Source organism: Carcharhinus amblyrhynchos, chromosome 24 (genome assembly GCF_965287045.1).
Source record: "Carcharhinus amblyrhynchos chromosome 24, sCarAmb.v2.hapA, whole genome shotgun sequence".
NCBI lineage: Eukaryota > Metazoa > Chordata > Chondrichthyes > Carcharhiniformes > Carcharhinidae > Carcharhinus > Carcharhinus amblyrhynchos.
This window is the reverse complement of record NC_137347.1, coordinates 17743353-17764362: the sequence shown is the minus strand read 5'-3', so window position 1 is coordinate 17764362 and position 21010 is coordinate 17743353. Positions and strand designations below refer to the sequence as shown.

The 21010-nt window shown below is 44.2% G+C and overlaps 1 protein-coding gene across 3 annotated transcripts in view; it reads left to right on the top strand.

The window, feature by feature from the left end:
- Window positions 1–8105, top strand: part of fhl3a (four and a half LIM domains 3a) — a 110689-nt gene extending 102584 nt beyond the window's left edge. Inside the window, exons 5-6 of one of the 3 annotated variants that reach the window (XM_080211715.1) lie at window positions 1187–1373; window positions 7370–8105. In XM_080211715.1, the coding sequence (XP_080067841.1) occupies window positions 1187–1373; window positions 7370–7521 (339 nt within the window). In that variant the 3' untranslated portion in view covers window positions 7522–8105. The remainder of the gene's footprint in view (window positions 1–1186; window positions 1374–7369) is intronic. The other 2 variants (XM_080211714.1, XM_080211713.1) reach the window with 2 other exon arrangements.
- Window positions 8106–21010: the final 12905 nt, after the last annotated feature.

Genomic DNA, 21010 nt, shown 5'->3' with positions numbered 1-21010 from the left:
ACCAAGAGAATGCTGGCAGTTAGAACATTTGATTGATCGATTCATATCTCTTATGATGGGTCTTATTTCTTCATCAGTGAAACAAATGCCAAATTAGGAGATAATTAAATGACTGTTTATTTTGCATCCTTAATACTAAAGTGTTACTGCCAGCATTTACATCAGAAATCATTACATCTCAGATTTCTAAAAAAACACTCAGAAGGTAAAAGAGATACGCTGCACAAGAGGAAAATCAGCCCATCATGTCTATGCTGTCATATTGAAAGGGATGTCCAATTAGTTTGCCTCCCCTGCTCTTTTCCCTTAGGCTGACATGTTTTTTTTCTCCCTTTTCAAGTATATATCAAATTTGCTTTTGAAGAGTATTTTTTGAATCTGTTTCTCTCACCCTTTCAGGCAATCCATTCCAGCCTCCAAAACTTGCTGTCTTTTTAAAAAAAATTCTCCCCATTTCCTGATTATCATTAATCTGCGCCCTCTATTGGTCCATTCATCATTTGAGACAGTGGCCAGAATGTTACAGCCATTCATGCCGGCTGGGTTTTCCCATCCTGCTGTCGTGAATGGAGATTTGACCAGGCACCAAATTCTCCAACCTCAGGAGTGCTGTGGTGAACAGCCAGGAGCGTGGTGGTGAACAGCCAGTAAGATCGCACCCAGTTTCGACTTCCTTTCAGTTCTCTGCCCCAAGGCAGTTCAGATCCACAGCACGGTGACCCACAACAGAGCAATCTGTCTGTGGCTCACCACAATAGGGAACTGTGTACGGCTCTTGTACTGGGATGAATGAACTTTGCTCAGGGACCAAAATATTATTTTCTCATATCTACTAACTATTTTGCCACCAAAATAATCAACTACTGACAAAGCTAACTACAGGATCTCCCAAATATTTTTCACTTGCCACTCTGCACAGCCAGGTTGTGTAGATCAATGTTTCTTCAGTTAATTCCTGACAGTCATTCATTTTACCAGCACTGTTTCAACATTCGAGGTATATGTCATAAAAATGCCAATAACAAATCCATTCACAGTTTCTTGTATTGCCACCAGCTGAATGGTCTTTTAGATTGCCCTTGTACCTGAAGAATTTTCTCAAGCTCTACAAACTGTATAAAAAGATGGTGTCAAATGAATCTGCTGCATGGATAGTTCTAATGATCTCTCCTGAATGAATGTGCAGGCATTGACCAAAGGAGGTGTTACTTATCATGATGAGCCCTATCACAAAGAATGCTTTGTCTGCAATGGGTGCAAGACTCAGCTGGCTGGCCAGCAATTCACCTCTCGGGAGGACTCTCCGTACTGCCTCAAGTGTTTTGGGAACCTGTACGCCAAGAAATGTGCAGCCTGTGCCAAGCCCATCACAGGTAAACAGCCGTGTATCTTAATCTTTTCTAACAATATTCCCCTGAGTATCTGCCAATGTCAGTAAAACAAATCCTATTATCTTACAACGGTGCAGGAATTCCTGCAACGTGTTTCTCTTGAAACGCTGCTTGGTGCCACATTCTAGACTGATCCAATCTGAATTCTTCTTATTTACTAGTAAGATTCATCGTTATTTCAAAGGACTCACTTCAGTGGGAGAGCACAGTGGCCTCATACACATACATCAGATTCGGGTTTGGTTCCAGCCAAGGTGACCATCTGTGTGGAGTTTGCACGTTCTCCTCATGTCTGCATTAGTTTCCTCTGGGTGCTCCAGTTTCCTCCCACAGTCCAAAGATGTGCAGGTTAGGTGGATTGGCAATGCTAAATTTCCCCTTAGTGGCCCAAGATGGAGGGTTAGGTGGATTTGTGGGGTAAGGGGTGGGGGGGTGGGGGGTGGGGTCAGTGGTGGGCCTGAGTAAGATGCTCTGTCGCAAACTCGATGGGTTGAATGGCCTCCTTCTGAATTGTAAGGATTCTATGAATCTCATTGTTCACCATACATTTTAGATATAAGGCCAGTGGAAATGGTGACCACATTTGCACAAATTATTAAAACGGAAGACGCTTGAGCCAGATTTTCCGGCCCTTCCTACCAGCGGGATCTTCCGGTTCCCTGAAGTTGACCCCTGCCGTGGGCCCCCAGTGACCTGACGGACAAGCCATGCAAAGTGCTGTAGATTTTAGCGGGACCAGCCAATTTCACCGGTGGCCAATGGCAAGTTGTCCCCGCCACGGGAAAACCTGTTGCAGGGAGTGTGGGGGTGGGAGCCGGGGCTGGAGAATTCCAGCAAAGTAAATAGATGCTGAAGAGTAAAGAGAACTGTAAGGGACGTTGAAGATGGTGTGTTGTGAATGTGAGGTGCTTAAAATCCATAAAGAAAATGTTATGGGTGAAGTTGGATGATGGGGAGGAGCAGAAGGATTGCGGGAGTTGTGTGTGGCGGAGTGGACTTCACGCTCAACAGACATTAAAAAATAACTGACATGGATAGGGCAATGTATGCAAAAACAAGCAAAATGAATGTTGGGCTTTATTGGAACGGATAGAGAAAATAAACATTGAGGATGCTATACAAAACATAAATAAGACCACATTATGCACAATCTTTGGCTTCGCACATTGAAAGGATATCAAAATATTCATGAGGGTACAGTGCAGGTCTTCCGAACTATGGCCTGGCATGAGGAAATATAATTATGAAGAAAGTGCTGGAAATTGGGGCTATTTTCATCGGAACTGAGCTTGAGGTTTTAAAGAGTTGTGACAGAGTCAAAAGAAATATGCGCTGGAATTCAATCCCCTTGCCCGCCACGGGATCAGACAACGGACAATGGAAATGTCCGTTGGCCTTGGAATTTCCAGTCTCGATCATGGTTTCCAATAATTTAAGACTCTGAGAATGCAGGGGCACAGATTGAAATGTAGCAGTTGGGGATCTGGAGAAGCCTTTTTCCACAGCATTGTCAGGCTGTACAATACACTTTGATTTGATTTATTATTGTCACATGTACTAGCATACAGTGTAAAGGTATTGTTTCTTGCGCGCTATACAGATAAAGCATACAATTCATAGAGAAGGAAACAAGAGAGCGCAGACTGTAGTCATAGCTAGGTTGAAGAGAAAGATCAACTTAATGCAAAGTACGGTCAGAGTTAATGGTTGTGGCCAATATGGAAGAATAGGTGAGGAAGGTGGCTGAAGGAAAAGGAGAATAAAGTGAGAACAGTGCAGATACATGAGGTTAGGGAGGATTAACACAATATGGAGTGGTTGGGCTCTTTCAATGCTGTCATTTCTATGTAAATCTCATTATATCGTCAGCTGCCAAAATTAAGAGGTTGCACAAGCTGCGAACGTATTCTGGTCTGATTACAAAATATCCTTGTCTGCTTTAAACTGAGCACTGTGCTGCTTTCAGTGATACAGACAGTCTCCAATGAAACCCATCCTTCAGCCAGACATTGCATCATCCCTTCACTCTGCTTCTACTCAATTTTGAGATTAATTGGAATTGTTTTGCACGTCAGGCCCTGGATGTCAGCTGATTGTGGGGGCACCTCCCACTCGGCGTGTTTTGCATTCTAACCGTGTGTTTCATTTCTGTGGAGGGTCCAGGTATTATGGATTTGGCCAGTAACTCATCTCTACGACAGCTTGTACGCAAAATATTTCACTTCACCATACTGACATAAATGACGTCCGTGGAAAATAAGCAAAATGTCAGATTCTGACAGCAGTCCAATGGTTTTCAGCTGTGAAATGCTAAACCTGCAATCGGGAGACCAGTTTCTTAAATTGGTGATTTTTGTGTTTATCCAAATGAGATATATAAAGAGTACAATTTCCCTGTTCTGCAACGTTGTACCTTAATCATGACGCAAATCTCCATCTGCTGTACCAATGTGACATTTCCATTTTTTCATTATTCATTTGTAGGACTTGCACATCACTGACTAGCCAGCATTTATTACCCACCTCTAGTTGCCCTTGGGCTGCACGGTGGCACAATGGTTAGCACTGTTGCCTCACAACTCCAGGGACCTGGGTTCGAATCTCGGCTTGGGTCACTGTCTGTGTGGACATTCTTCTCAAGTCTGCACAAGTTTCCTCTGAGTGCTCCGGTTTCCTCCCACAGTCCAAAGTATGTGCTCATTAGGTTGATTGACAATGCTAAATTGCCTCTTAGTATCCCAGGTTGAGTAAGTTAGCGGAATCAGCGGGGTAAATGTGTGGATTTGTGGGGATAGGATTGTTGTTGGTGGTGCAGGCTCGATGGGCCGAATGGCCTCCTTCTGCACTGTAGGGTTTCTATGGTTTGAAAGAAAAAGAAAGTGGCTTGCTAAGCCATTTCAGAGGGCAGTCGAGTGTCAACCACATTGCTGTGGCTCTGGAGTTACATGTTAGCCAGACCAGGTAAGGTCGGCAGATTTCCTTCCCTATTAGTGAACCAGATGGGTTTTTCCAACAATCAACAATGGTCATCAGTAGATTCTTAATTCCAGGTTTTTCTTTGAATTCAAATTCTGCCCTGGCGGGATTCAAACCTGGATCCCCAGAACATTAGCTGAGTTTTATGGATGAATAGTCTAGTGATAATACCGCAAGGCCATCGCCTCCCCTTCCAATGCATGATAGTGATTGACCAGCTAGTCATCTTCTTAAGGTTCCCTAGGAAGCCATTGGGCAGAACAGATGTTCTTTCCTTGGAATCCACTGCATCACCCAATCCAAAACCTTACAGCGGGCAGGCTGAGGTTTGAAGCACTGCCACGGATAATATTTGAAATCGGTTGTGCTGATAGCTACACTTATTTGTGGCTCTGAGCTAAGCTTGTACGCTGAGTTAATCCCATTCCAGCCCATCTCTGGAGCAGAAACCAGCTGGGCCATTCCCACCTGGCTGATGAATATTCTTTTGTCAGCTAGAGAGAAGCCTGAGGCCTGGGGTTCATGGCTGAAAGAGAAAGCACAAGCAGTTGGGAGCTTTTTTAAAAAAAAACCTCCTCTCGAGCCAAGAGCCAAAACAATCACATTTTATTGCTTTAATGTTTCAGTCTGTGACTTACATAGACCCTGGCCCTTTGCGAGTTGCAACTTTTTAATGATTCCCACTAATCCTTTGCTTTAAAAGCTATCGGTTCTGATATCTTGATTTTTTTTGTTAGTGAAGAAAGACTCCCAGCTGAGTCAAAAAGTTCACCAACCTTCATAAACTACACCTCCGGGCGTATTCCAACATATTCACAGGAATATCAGAAACACTTTTGTCAGACTTGAAAGGATTTCATGTGGCAGAAGTCAGGAAGATAAATACCCCAATGTTTTTCTTAGTGCAGTGCCAAAACACTGGAGCTAAAGCTTTGAAGAGAAACCTCTGAGGGATCAAATATTTTGCGATAATGTTGTAGGTGCACACTGCAGTATCTCTTAAATTAACAATTCTGGAGGGCTCTTAACGACAGTAATAGCAGTGAGAGAGCTGGAATGCTGATGGGCAAGTTCACAGGGCCTTTGGATCTGCAAGTACAGAGCCTTATAAAATAATCTATGTCCTAATTTATGACTTTTTGATTAATGAGAACAGTGCCAGTGTGTGCACTGTGGCTTGCAGTTCCGTGAGACGCATGCATCATAGTTTGAGCAGGCAGTCTACTTTTTAATGTGCCCTATAGTACTTCTAACTGAGCAGAACCCTCGCCTTAAGTGATTTTTAAATACTCACCCTTTGGTGTAGTTGTACGTAGTCACTGCTGAGAATATGGCAAAGTGGACAAAGCTTTTCAGAGTTGAAACATTAAAACAAAAGTGGGAAAAAGCACTGCACCAAAACCAAAATTTGCACAAAGAATCATTTTATTCGCTCAGGGGACGTGGGCATCGCTGGCTGGACCTGCATTTGTTGCCCATTTGTAATGGCCTTTGAACTGACTGTCTTTTCAATGGGCATTCTTAAAAGTCAACCACACTACTGTGGGTCTGGAGTCAGATGTAGAGTGGGCCAGGTTGGCAGATTTCCTTCCCTAAAGAAAATCAGATGCATGCTTCTGACAATCGTTTCATGATCATCATTGGACTTTTATTTCCAAATTTTTACTGAATTCAGATTTCAACATTTGCCTTGGTGGGATTATGAACTTGGGTCCCCTGGATATTACCCTGGGTCGCTGGATTAGCTAGTCCAGTGACAATGCCACTACACTATTGCCTCCCCTTAATGCTTGAACATCCCATAATTGATCTTCAAATTTTGCAAGATGATTGATCTTATTCTTTCCTTCAGCTGAAGCTTGACATTTTCTGACAGAAAGAGGGTGAAAATAAAAAGGAGCCCCAAATTAATGAAATATAACAGTGAGTGTGGCTATAAGACCATCCGGCAGATTGTGATGAGTTGCCTAAACTCAGCCAAGGCAGCAGAAAGCAGTCTCTGGCAAGAGTAAAGGGTAACCAACCACAATTCCTGCTGACTAATATTCACCAATCTCTGTTGGAAAGGGACGCATTTAAGCTTTGGCCTCGAATCTAATTACCCTCCTTCACCTTGTTCTAATGCTGTCCTGGTAGACTTTTGCTTTAGTCTTGCTAACAAGCCTTGCCTGAGGAATACTTACTTGAACAAGGTAACCCAGGAGATATCAGCACCTCGACATTTTGAACCTGTACCTTTAAGAGAGAAGTCAGGGGATGGGGAGGGGGTACAGTTTGATTATGTAATCTAACCACTACGTATCCTGTAGTGTAATTTTTCTGCGGAATGAGTTTATCATAGCCAGTTTGACATAGAATAGTTCATAGCAGAAGGAGGCCATTCAACCCACTGAGGCAACATTGACTCTCTGAAAGAGCATCTTATCCAGTCTCACCAACTGCTGCCCTATCCCTGTAAACCCACACATTCTCCATGGCTAATCCACCTAACCTACACATTTTTGGATACTGAGGGGCAGCTTAGCACGGCCAATCCTTCTAACCGGCACACCTTTGGACAGTGGAAGGAAACATGAGCATCCAGAGGAAACCCATGCAGATATGGGGAGAACATGCAAACTCTACACTGACACCCAAAGCCAGTATTGAACCGACGTCCCTGGTGTTGTGAGGCAGCAGTGCTAACTAATGTGCCACTGTGCTGCCCTAAATCAAGTCAAATTTCCCCATCTGCTGTGGGAGGAAACCGGAGCACCCTGAGGAAACCCACAGAGACATGGGGAGAATGTGCAAACTCCACACAGAGAGTGATCCAAGGCTATAATTGAACTTGGGTCCCTGGCGCTGGGAGGCAACAGTGCTAACCACTGTGCCACCATGCAGTGCAATTGTGTCATTTTGTTACTGCATTTCCACTTTAAACACTTCGGTTGGAACTTACAGAGCACACAAAACTATTGGCGAACTGTTTCTAAAAACCCTCTCTTTTTTTCTCTCCAAAGGTTTTGGAGGAGGCAAATACATTTCCTTCGAAGATCGCCAGTGGCACCAGAGCTGCTTCACCTGCTCGCGATGTTCGGCCTCGCTGGTCGGAAAGGGATTTTTCCCTGAGAAGGATGACATTCTTTGTCGTGAATGTAACAGTGACTTATGAATTGATTGCTGACACCAATTCCACTCTTCATATATTTTTCTACACACAACTTGCACCAGTGTGGCATTAGGCCATTGAAAGCACAGTTTGTGTCTCGGAGAAAACCTTTCCTTTCACACTCCCCAAGTGACATTTTGTACATGGATAGACTTGGTACAATAAAGATTTAACAGGTTCCCTCCCCCTCCCTATTGTCACTCAATCTTATCCGTAATGCTCAGAAACTCTCTCGGGAAGGTGCACAATGGCAAATTGCCTCTTCTCATCAAGTGGGACGTCTGTTATTTATTCCATAGAATTAACTCGCACATTCAGATAACATAGCTGAAATAACTATTTGCAGTAAGTAGTCTCACAACACCAGGTTAAAGTCCAACAGGTTTATTTGGTAGCGTGAGCTTTTGGGGCACCATTCCTTTATTAGGTGAGTGCAGGATTTGTTTCACAAACGGGGCATGTATAGACACAAACTCAATTACAAGATCATTATCTTGTAATTACCATTATCATCATTAATTATCATTATCTTATAATTGAGTTTGTGTCTATACATGTCCTGTTTGTGAAATAAATCGTGCACTCACCTGATGAAGGGGCAGCACTTCAAAAGCTCACGCTATCAAATAAACCTGTTGGACTTTAACCTGGTGTTGTGAGACTATTTGCTTTGCCTATCCCAGTCCAATGCCAGCAACTCCACATCATAACTATTTCCAGCATAGCTTTCCTAATGGTCCAATAACTAAATGCATGGGGACTAAAATTCAGCTGGGGCAAAGGTATAAATTGCTCAAGATTGGTTGGTCATTATAGTTCTGATGCATTATACATTTGCCTATTGCTTTCTGTTGTTTTCAGTCAAAAGTTAGATCAGGCTGGTGTAAAATACACAGCTGATCCAATCCCACTCTCTTTACTGCCCTTCCCAAGTTTGGATAGTTCTGATCCATTCAGACCTGAAGGACCCCAGGTTTGATCCCTGGATCGTGCCAGATTTGCTGATCTCAATCATGTTAGGATACTATAATTAGTGGGCTTCAGAGTAGAAAATGAGCCAGGGGCCTTGCAATTGATCATTATCCAGCGTTTCCTTTTGGAACATATGCTTGTGGATATGAACAGATGATAGATAGAATTTGGCTTGACCCTCATCCTCCATCCCCACCCTCCCCTGATATTCCCCCTTGAAGGATGATGACTTGGTGACTTACCCGACGTCCACCAAAACTCTTATCATCTTCACAAGAGGAAGATGAAGGAGAGGAAAGGAAGTGCTTCAGAGTTCTTTAGAGCAATTTTCCCAGCCTTTTGAGATGTGTAGGGATGGAGGGGTAGTGGATAAATCCTGAAACAGTTTGTTGTGTCAGACCCTCCGATAACTTGACTCTGGCTGCTTTTCCCAAGGGTGAGTTGCATCCCCAGCAGCAACCCCATCTTGCTGCAGTGGGAAACCAATTAAGGCCATTATAACAGCAATTGACTGACATTTTCCATGGTCAGTGACTGTTTGCCAGAGGTTCACAGGAGGCTAGAACAATGCGGAAGGTCAAAGCACTGTGGAATGATGATGTGGCGTGGTCTTTAAATGAGCACGTATGTTCTATATGCCATATCCGCAGACAAATGCTTTCATGCGGAAGAGTTTCCCCTCCAGACAGATCAACCTGATAGATTTATATTGGGAGTAGTCTGCCAATTCCAACATTAGCCGTGCATTCCTTCTTTAGTCACTGTTCATCTCACCACACACCATTCTGAATGGGGCTATGGAGCACCCTTCTCTTCAGCCTCTCTGACGAGCTTCCAAATTTAATTTCTATCCTCTGGCCCAAATTAACTGGCACTCCTGGAGGAAGTTTTCCAAGGGGTGGCCTCTGGGAAGATGGTGGGCATGATCCTGCAAATGGTGCGGATTCCCACAAAACTATTCAGCGGAGGAAATCCTGGCCGTTTTCTTGACACCCTTTGTCGAGCCCCTCATGCCACGATGTCTGCAGTATTTTGCCTGTGAATCCTTTCCCACTGTTTAAATCCTCTCATCATTTGGGATGAATTGTCAGGAGCTTGTCAGGAGCAGCATAGATGTGTTTAAAAAAATAAGAGAAAAGTCGTAGGGTTGGTATTCTGAAAGAATGAAAGCAAATGATTAAAAGGATCTTTTTTGTTGAGACTTATGTTCTGAGAAGGACAACCTTAATTCCCCTGCAATGGTACATTGGAGCGTGTGTTTCTATCATTCACCAACCAAAACAGTCCACTCCATTGTCTATTGTACCCCTTGACATCAGGGCCACTGCATCTCACCAGTCAGGTATCTGACCTGATGATTCATTGAGTAGGTTTATCAGAATCAGACAGACAGTTAATTAACCATAGATCAACCAGAATTCACATTACTCATTCACTAATAAGACACCATTTTCTGTTGTTCTGTCTGGGGACTCCATTAGGATGGCTCAGAATAGTAGCAAAACACACTAACAAGTTGCTGTGTCGTGGGTAAGGACAATCTTTGGCCTGTATAAGACAAGTTTCCCCACGTAATTGTACAGTTTCCTTGTTCTAAGGATCAAAAACGAATCACTTGAGCTTTGCCCGCTTGATCTGATCCCTAATTCTGGTTGTGGTATTGAACTGGTTCCTGAGGTGGAACACCACTGTCCATTGTGCTGCACTTGTGCTAACAATGAACCTATTAATTTGAGCTACTTGTTAAAACTGAAATGGGAAAGCTGAGCCTGTCACACCTGTCAGTATTTACACCAAGTGCATCTGATCTCAGACAGAGTTCACTGCCTGTTTGACTGAGGGACATGAAATGGCTCAACGGCTACAAACAGGTCGGGAATGCATGGTCGCACTTGGCATCACGTTAATTAGGCAAATAGACCAAGTAACAAGTTAAGGAGACAGAGGGTGTTCTAAACCTTAAATGGAAAATTAAGTTTGTTTGGAAAGGACTTAAATTTAAGACAAGAACCCAACTTTGGAATCTTGCATTTCTCACACGATGTTGAAATAGAAACAGCACATTTTCCCACAAATATCTTGACTGTAGACTGGAGGGGGAGGGGAAGGGGGAGGGGGGTGCAACATGGGGGTGACACTTACTTCGAGGAAATCAAAAGGTATTCCCATTAATGAGTCACATTGAGAATTTAAATTTGACTGACGTAAATGGGATGTGTTTGGAAGTTGCTACAAACAGAAGGGGAATATGAGCAGACTCATGTAATACAAATTATGGTTCAGCTGTGCTTTGTCAGTAGTTCCATTTGCAAACAAAAGCTAGCGTTTATTTCCATTTACTTTAGCCACGGTATTTGTTCCGCTGCCCGTTTTGAACACCCTATTTACCGAGCGCACTGAGGATTAGTACTCCACTTCTTATGCAAGATAAGCTATTAAATTTTGGTGAAAGTCCATTCTGTAAAGTCAACGATTATGTTACGTTTCAATTGTTGAAAAGTGGGTGGATTAAAGGCTTGCAAATACAAACATTCCTGCTGTGTTACTGGCTTCAGTCTAAAATGTTGCCTGGTATGGCGGAAAGGTCTTATGAGGAAAGGCTGAGGGACTTGAGGCTGTTATTGTTAGAAGAAGGTTAAGACTCAATAGAGGCATACAAGATGATCAGAGGATTAGATAGGGTGGACAGTGAGAGCCTTTTTCCTTGGATGGTGATGGCTAGCACAAAGGGACTTGGCTTTATATGTGGGGTGATAGATATTGGACAGATGTCAGATGTAGGTTCTTTATTCAGAATAGTAAGGGCGTGGAATGCCCTGCTTGCAATAGTAGTGGACTCACCAACATTCAGGGCATTTAAATGGTTATTGGATAAACATATGGAGGATATAGGAATAGTGTAGGTAAAATGGGCTTTAGATTGGTTTCACAGGTTGGGTTGGTGCAACATCGAGGGCCGAAGGGCCTATACTGCGGTGTAATGTTCTATGTAAAAGCTTACTGTAAATATGAAGCCCTGTTTACAACAAATGGATTAGGAGATGATAGATGTTCAAATGCAAACCCAGCCTCTGATTCAGAGTTTTATGGTCTGGTGTTCACATGTACAACTACAGTTAGAATAAATCACATAGCCATCATAATATTTAACATCACAATTTTGTTGTTAAAACAATATTGCAATCACTTCCGAAGTCTAATAATTCCCAACTTGACGTTCGGCACAATGGCTAAACACCTTGTGATAGCAATAGGATTGGCAGCATGTCACAAGAGCCTCAAATATTATGGGCTCAGCTTTGAATTCTAGTTTGTGAATCCAATGAGGATTAATCTTGAAGTGAAGGTCTACTGGATGGAGCTTGCTCTTCCGAAGTGGTGTGCTGTGTCTGGGAGAGATGAGGGAGTTAGCGTAGGTGGCTGAGCGAAAATTTGATGCGTCAGAATGGCACTGTTTGTGTTTATAGAATTGGTCTTCATTGTGAGCATTCTGTTTGCATTGGTGGAAGGAGTGGTGAGATAGCGATCTGGCTGTGGACTGTTGCAAATAGCATGAAATAATTGACAGCCCAACCCCTTTCTTTGCATGGAAAATAGGAGCGGCTGCTTAAATGCTGCAGAGGTCACGTTGCTGTCTCAGCTATACAGATCCAAGACTATTCTGGTGGCTAATCTGAGTTACCCTCAGCGCTCCTAGGCTAGGGAGGAAATAACTGACCTGTGATCCCTTTCCTAAGGAGTACTCTAACTAAGGGTCACCTGGACTCAAAATATTTGATCTATTCTCTCCCCGCAGATGCTGCCAGACCTGTTGGGATTTTCTAGCATTTTCTGTTTTCGTTTCCCTTTCAGAATGACTATGTTGTGAGTGCTATTGGGAGTACAAGGCAAGGACAGGCTTACGGTTGGCTTTGATGTAATTAGTTGAGCATTATTGATGTGCATGGTACTTTAGATCAGCTGATTGCATTGCTGCACTGGAAGGGGGGGGGTGGTGAGATTGGTATCTTAACACAGGGAACCTGATTAGTATACAGTTATCATGTTCGTCCACACCACAGATGCAAGGTTAGCGCCTTCAATTTGAAAACATAGGGCATAATTTTCCAGCCATGCTCGCCCCAAAACTGGTCAAAACCCACTTGAGGTCACCGGATCTTTGCATGGTCCACCACCCTCCCCCCAACCACCCCTCCCCCACCCCCACCCCCTCCCCTGCCCATCCGCTATGATTCCCATGGTAGGTGTGGGGCGGGAAAATCCTGGACATTGTTTCAGTTATTTCCCTATGGGTGGTAGATCCTAAATGGCTTCCTTCCCACCTGAATTTGTGCAGCACTCCAGCAGATTCAAGATCTTTCTAAGCTTTTAGTAAGAATTAGCTCCACCAACACTGTCCACTCCAATTAGAATTGTTAAATGGGGCTGAGAATTCTAAAAAGAACGATGGCTGTGGACAGAGATTGGGAGAGAAGAGGGCAAGCTCCAAAACTACGCTAGTTGAAGGGTGTCTAAAATCTTGCCTGTGGAATAACTGCCAAAAATGCAGCCTTAGAGATCGTTGCTATGCGATGGTTCATACATTCCAGCTTGTCTACCCATCAAAGTTCCTTGATGTTACCACTAAATATGTGTAAAATTGCCAAATATTGTTGGTGTGTGTGCATTTTTTTTGTTTGTTTTCTCTTTTAAAAGTGTTTTCTTGTTTTTAGTAAGTGATTTGTAACCTAATACCATTGGGAGTGGTGGGCCAGTCCCACATGTCACGAGAGAGTTTACATATAACAGAATGTTATGCATGTTTTTTTTATTAATCACTGAAGCAAAGTTCATATATAACACTATTTTAAAAGCTTTGATGCTGGTAAGTCAGAGTATACTGTGTACTGGTTAACAAGAGAGCTGTGATCAGCAGCATGCAATGTCTGCTTAGTGTAGTTGTCCTGTCTGACTTACTTACATTTTCATTTATGTGTCTCTAAAATGCTTACACAATAAAAAAAACTATACCTTCATTGTCTTCAATGTCATTTTTCTCTTTTACACATTACACTTAATATTTTTGTGTTGGCACCAATCCCAGTGTCCCGGGAGGTATATGCGCTGATGTAACCTGCGCTGAGTACATTACTGGCATTGACTTAGTTGATCTCCATGTCTCCTGGCTGGGAAGAAAATGCGTATGAAGATGTGCAGAGTGAGGACAGCATGTCCCACCCCTCCCCTATAACTGTCCAAGACCATTGAATCCCTACAGTGCAGAAGGAAGCCATTCAACACATTGAGCCTCCAATCCCACCTATCCCTGTAACCCCACGTATTTACCCTGCTGATCCCTCTGACACTAAGGGGCAATTTAGCCGAGCCAATCAATCTAACCCACACACGGTGACATAGCGGTAATCACTGCTACCTCCCAGTGCCAGGGATCCGGATTTGATTCCTGGCTTGGTCACTGTGTGGGATTTGTACATTCTCCCTGTGTCTATGTGGGTTTCCTCTGGGTACTCTGGTTTCCTCCCAAAATCCAAAGGTGTGCAGGTTGGGTGAATTGGCCATGCTAAATTGTCCCTCAGTATACCCAAACAGGCGCCAGAATGTGGCGACTAGGGAATTTTCACTGTAACTGAAAATACAGTGTTAATATAACTTACAGTTACAGTGTCACAGTGTTAATGTAAGCATTCTTACTAATGTGACTCATAAACAAACTTCACTTTATCTTCAGACTGCAGGAGGAAACCGGCAACCCAGAGGAAACTCATGCAGATACAGGGAGAATGTGCAAACTCCACACAGACAGTCACCTGAGGCTGAGTATTGGATTGGGTCCCTGGCATTGTGAGGCAGCAGTGCTTACCCCCGTGCTGTCCTTCTGCACACTCCCTAATCTGGCTGTTTGTGCATTAAAGAACATTAAAACTAGGAGCAGAAATAAGCCATCTGGCCCCTCGAGCCAGCTCTGCCATTCAATAAGATCATGGCTGATCTTTTTGTGGACTCAGCTCCACTTACCTGCCTGCTCACCATAACACTTAAATCCTTTACTATTCAAAAATTTATCTATCCTGGTATCCTTGGTGCCTTCAGCTATCAAGCTACAAAGCTCTGGAGCTTCATCCCTAAAACATTCTTGCCCCTTTATCTCTCCTAGAGTCAAAGGGGTTTACAGCATGGAAATAGGCCCTTCAGCCCAACTTGCCCATGCTGCCCTTTTTTTTAGAAATCCCTCAGCTAATCCCAAATGCCCGCATTTGGGTCATATCCCCCTATACCTATTTTACCCATGTAACTATCTAAATGCTTTTTAAAAGACAAAGTTGTACCTGCCTCTACTAATACTCCTGGCAGCTTGCTCCAGACACGCACCACCTCTGCGTGAAAAAGTTGCCCCTCTGGACGCTTTTGAATCTCCCCCCTCTCACCTTAAACCTATGCCCTCTAGCTTTAGACTCCCCTACCTTTGGGAAAAGATATTGGCTATCTGGCTGACCTGTGCCCCTCATTATTTTATAGACCTCTATAAGATCACCCCTCAGCCTTCTACACTCCAGAGAAAAAAGTCTCACTCTATCCAGCCTCTCCTTATAACGCAATCCTAGTAGCATCCTAGTAAATCCTTTCTGCACTCTTTCTAGTTTAATAATATCCTTTCTATAATAGGATGACCAGAATTGCACACAGTATTCCAAGTGTGGCCTTACCAATGTTTTGTACAACTTCAACAAGACATTCCAACTCCTGTATTCAATGTTCTGACCAATGAAACAAGCATGCCAAATGCCTTCTTCACCACTCTGTTCACATTTGACTCCATTTTCAAGGAGCTATGAACATGTACTCCTAGATCTCTTTGTTCTGTAACTCTCCCCAATGCCCTACTGTTAAGTGAATAAGTCCTCCCCTGGTTCAATCTACCAAGATGCATCACCCCACGTTTGTCTAAATTAAACTCCGTCAGCCCACTGGCCCAATTGATCAAGATACCGTTGCAATTGGATATAACTTTCTTCACTGTCCACTATGCCACCAATCTTAGGGTCCGATTTTACCAATCAGAGGCTAAGGGCCGGATCTGGACGTAAAACGGATCCGAGCCCAGAATCCTTGTTCCAGCGCGCCCATATGCTTTTTGCCAGCTCTGTTCCGGTCCGTGCTGTGGGTGGGGCATAGCGCTGCTGGAACAATTGGAGCTCTGAATTGCGCGTGCGTAGTTCAAAAAAAATCTGAAACTGCGCGCCCGGGCACGAGAAACAGAACCAGCAGAGTGAGCCTGGGTGGCGGGGGGGGGATGAGCCATGATCGGCCCCCCCACCCCTGCCCCAGCAGATGCCCCCGATCAGACCCCCCAAGGAGGCCCCCCCCCCCTTCAGACCCCTCTGGGAGGCAGCCCCCCCACCCCCCTCCAACGATCAGACCCCCCCGGGAGGCAGTCACCCGTCTCGGCAGAGCACACCCCCAAGCTACCTCGATTGCTGCTCTCCTTCCACCATCCTTCTGACCTGCACTCGCTGATGTGGAGATGCTGGCGTTGGACTGGGGTAAACACTGGGGGGGGGGGGGGGGGGGGGCGGGTCTGCCGCGGGGGGTTAGCAGGGGAACTGCAAAGGGTGTTCAAGGAGGATGGGCTTTGGGGGTTCCCCTGCAGAATAAGAATCCGCTTCGGATTTTTATCCTGCAGGTTGATAACAGCACGGATCTGGAACGGATCCCAAGACGGTAAAGTGGGATTTGGCGGTAGAGTTGGGCACACGGTTCATTAAATCGAAAATGTCGGGCTGCCCAATTAGAGCATGGACCGGATCTGTGCCCAAAACGGGTGTCGTTAAAGGCGCAATCTGCTCAGATTCCGGTGCAGATTTGTGAGACATGATTTTCCACTCACACAGCCATGCTGGCTGTCCCTAATAAGCCTTTGCTTCTGTAAATGCCTGTCGATCCTGTCTCTCAAAATACCTTCCAACAACTTACCCACCACAGATGTGGGGCTCACTGGCCTGTAGTTCCCAGGCTTTTCCCTGTAGCCCTTTTTCAACAAAGGCACAACATTTGCCACTTTCCAATCTTCAGGCACCTTACCTGTGACTATCGATGATTCAAATATCTCAGCTAGGGGACCCGCAATTTCCTCCCTAGTCTCCCACAATGTCCTGGGATGCACTTATTCAGGTCCTGGGGATTTATCTACCTTTGCGCTTTAAGACTTCCAGTACCTCCTTCTCTGTAGTGTGTACACTCCTCAAGACATCACTATTTATTTCCCCAAGCTCCCTAACATCCATGCTTTTTTCAACAATAAATACTGATGAGAAATATTCATTTAGGATCTCACCCATCTCTTGTGGGTGCGCTGCTTTAAGACACAATTAAATCCTATCTTCTGATCAAGATTTTAGACATCTATCCTGGTATCTCCTTATGTGGCACAGTGTGGAATCTTGTTTGATGAAGTGTCTTGGGATGTGTTATGTTAAAGGTGCTGTATAGACAAAAGCTGTTGTCTCCATTAAGATGCTGACAGTAATTGCCTGACTTCACTCCAGAATGTCCATCTGGAAGAAACACAGAAAATTCGGAGCATGAAGAGGCCTTTCAGCCCACTGAACCTGGAGAGTTAACAATACAGGGTTGACCCTGGAATTGCTCCTGCATCAAGAGCTGAAACATATCAGTTATTTGAGTTTCGTAAATGCATTTGGTGTTAAAAATTGACATTGATGATTTCATTTAGAACCTTACACAGTGGCGTCTGATGTTAACACATATATCAGGCATTGTGTGGCTGCTTCCTGCACTTTTATTGCAAATCACTTTGACCTTGTAAAAATTTAACAACCCTGGAAGGTTGAATTTTAGAAAATGCGTGTCTAATATTAACAATTTCTTCACAGTAGGGGTTAAACTGGACTTGTGCATTAGAAATGATTGAATGATCTAATCAGAAGAGGAAAAATTGAGATTTTCAGCTCCTTCCCCAAATCTGCTCCTAATGGTTTGATTAGTAAGTGTGAGGTTCTTGAGTCATAAATATTAGGACATCCTGGTTCAATCCTTGGGCTTGGTTGTTTGATTTCAGTCAGAGAAATAGTTCAGCTGTGAGAATGATCCACAGCTTGCCTGGCCAGGGAGTGGGGAAAATTAGTTGGCATATTCCGCATCCCCACACCTCAAAGCTGAATATGTGCAGACATAAAGATTCTCCCAGAAAAATTCTAAGTGTCGAATTCATGTAAAAATTGTAGTGAATCCCACTGTTTCTTTTTCAGTGGGAGTTTAAAAATTAATCTCCCACATTCTGTGCATTGCCTATTCTCACTGGAAAGGCTCCCAGCCTAGCGCTGGGCGGGCCACTGCACATGCGCTGATCTGTCAGCACCAAGATTGACATATGCACAGCGGCCCCTGTCTGCTGGCCTCCAAATCACTGGTCAGCTTGATCAGTGGCTAGCCCCACGATCCGCAATGCCGGCCATGTGACCCCCCCCCAACTCACCTCCCAATTGTTGGTCTTCTGGACATCTCCACACCAGCCTCGGCCCTCCCCCTTCCTGGCCTCACCTCGATCTACTTTCCCCCTCCCCCCCCTCCAGCCTCTATCACCAATATCCCCGCACTAGCGGTCCCAACCCCACCCCTCCATTCAACAATGCCTCATTCTTTGTGGGCAGTGCTAAGGTGCCCTGGGCATTGGCACTTTGCCCCTTGGGCAGTGCCAGGGCCAAAGCTGGCACCGCCAAAGATGCCAATGCCAAAGGGGCACCTCCTGGCTGAGGGGCCTCGATTGCTCCGCTTTCACTCCAGGGGGGCAGGGCCGCCAGCTCCCCACAAGGGAGGGGGGTTATTGTAAACCCCGTTGGAGTGAACCATTCCTGTGGGGTGGGGGAGAGAGGCTAGTGGCCCTGGGGACTTCAGTTCTGGGCCCACTAATCATATTTAACATAAATTAAAATAAGAAGCTGCATAGACTAGGCAGCTTCATGCCAATTTCTGGCACAGAGCTGACAGTGCCAGACATCCAGCACCGGGAGATGCATGGATGTCTGTACAACCAGCATGGAATGCACAAATCGGCCACCGCTAGAGTTTCCTGGTCGGCTGCACTAATAACGCAGCACAGTGGGATGGAAGAATCACCCCCCATGATGTGAGCAGAACCAAATTTGTAGTTAATGTCCATCACCAATAATAGTCTACTGAATAGCAGCCACTTGGAGCACCACCAGATACTAAGAACTGTCTGTACATTTTAAGATTGGAGCTCAAAACAGATTCAGAACCAGAAACAAAATCCAATGGTTGATTACTTTGCAAACTGGTCCCATTAAATTGAAGAAATATTTGTTTTGGAATTGAGGGAAGCAGCAATTCAGATCCATGCATTTTATAGAATGGATTGTCAGGAACAAATGTTTAGAAATGAAGTTCATGAAACAGGCACAATGTATTGCCATTGCCCTATAAGGGCATGTCTTATTATTAGCCTTTCAGCCAATACTCTTAAAGCTTACCGACAGAAACAAGTTGTTAAGATGGCTGTTGCAAATCATGTGACTTATGGCATTTAGAAGACAAACAGTATGAGGTCTCCAGTGAATAACTAATTAGATATGAGCAGATGTGATGTTAGCTCACAGCCATCCGTGGAATTCACACATCTCTTTGTTTAAGGATGAGCCAACTCCTGAAGACTATGGAACTTCGAAGCTGTATTGTCTGCATGTTTCAAATTGGACGAAAGGGAAGGTCAAATCTCAAAGGCCACTATCAACTTCCCATTGTTTCATGATGGCCTTCCCATCCAAACCAGACTGAATAGGCCTCAGAAGTGTTAACTCAGAAGTTATGTGATTGAAAGTGGTTTCAGGGACTGCACCCTTGTTATTCCAGAAGGTTAATCAGAATCACATGTCATCAGCCGGTCTGAGAAACAATTAGTTGCAAGTCATCGTACTTCAACTGTTCCAGTTTCAAAGCTTACCAGAGAATCAACCTCCTCAGCAGCTGATTACAAGAATCATCACAATTTGCAGTGAGCCGTTTGCTTTATATTAAACTCACTTTGACTTTAAAATGTGAAATCCATTCAAGAAATCACAGGCCTCCTGTATGGGAGACCATAAATATAAATCAGAGGCTGAATGAATCATAATCTGTAAAGGTGAACGATATCTAATCTTTTTGTGTGTGTGCATGCGTGAGACAGAGTATGCAATGTGCAGAGTTCAGAGTGTGTTTTTGAGTATAAATATTCTTCTTTATTTTAAACTCATGAAACATTGCTGCTGCATTATTTAATTGAAATTCACACTCCAAGGGACAGATACACCTCTTTCCATACAAAACATATTATTTACATGTAGCAAGAGAGCAGAAAGCAAGATTTAGGTTTAAATTAATGCTTTCTAGGTGGCACAGTGGTTCATACTGCTGCGTCACAGCACCAGGGATTCTCAGCTTGGGTCACTGTCAGTGTGGAGATTGCACATTCTCCCTGTATCTGCATGGATGTCCTCCGAGTGCTTCAGTTTCCTCCCACAGTCTGAAAGATGTGCTGGTTAGGTGCGTTGGCCATGCTAAATTCTCCCTCAATGTACCCGAACAGGCGCTGGAGTGTGGCAACTCAGGGATTCTCACAGTAACTTATTGCAGTGTTAATGTAAGCCTACCTGTGACACTAATGAATAGTGAAAATTGCTTTTTTATTCAGAACTGCGGTGACATATCTACACTGAAAAATAACACAGCAAAGGCCAACAGCTGCAGGCTCTGAAACAAGGGATTTTTAATTATCTGACAAAAAGCAACAATAAAAAAAAACCCAAGGCACTGAGAGTCTGAAACAAAAAGCAGAAAATGTTGGAAACATCTGCAGGCTTCATGAACTGTGGTAAGGGTTGGAGCTTGGAAATATCAGGTGAATTTTCAGATCACCACCCCTGGGGCAATTAAAATTCCCCACGTAACAATTGACAGAAACACTTCATCAGAACTGCACAATATCGCGGATGGAAAACATTTAAACAGACCAGAGCAAGTGAAGGAGCAGGAGGAGGTGAGGAACACCTGCGGAGGAAGAAACAAAAGATTCTTACAGCTATTTCTGTTCTTTCCCACCGGTGGATACTTCCTCCTTTGTCAAGGTGTTCATCTGAAATTTCTTTCAGACTCAAGGAAGTGGCTACAGCTGTAGCATTACCACATCTGTTCTCACCACAAAAACATGACTAACCTGATGGTGGTTTCCAACATTAGCTGATCCCAGTGATCTGATTTCATTCCAAAGGCAGCAATAAGGTTCCGAAGTAAAAAGTGCAGAAAATTAGAAAACAGAGTAAAACTGACATCAAATTTGACCTTGCTTGGGACCATCACAACAACGTTTTGGGGTGATTATTATTGGAGGGCGGGATCTGTGTGCTCTGAGCTGGGGCGAGGGAAATAATCGGGGTGAGCAGCGAGGTCACAAGGCAACTCGCTATGTGAGGCCTGGAGAGGTTTTAGCTTCAGTGTTCCCACTTCC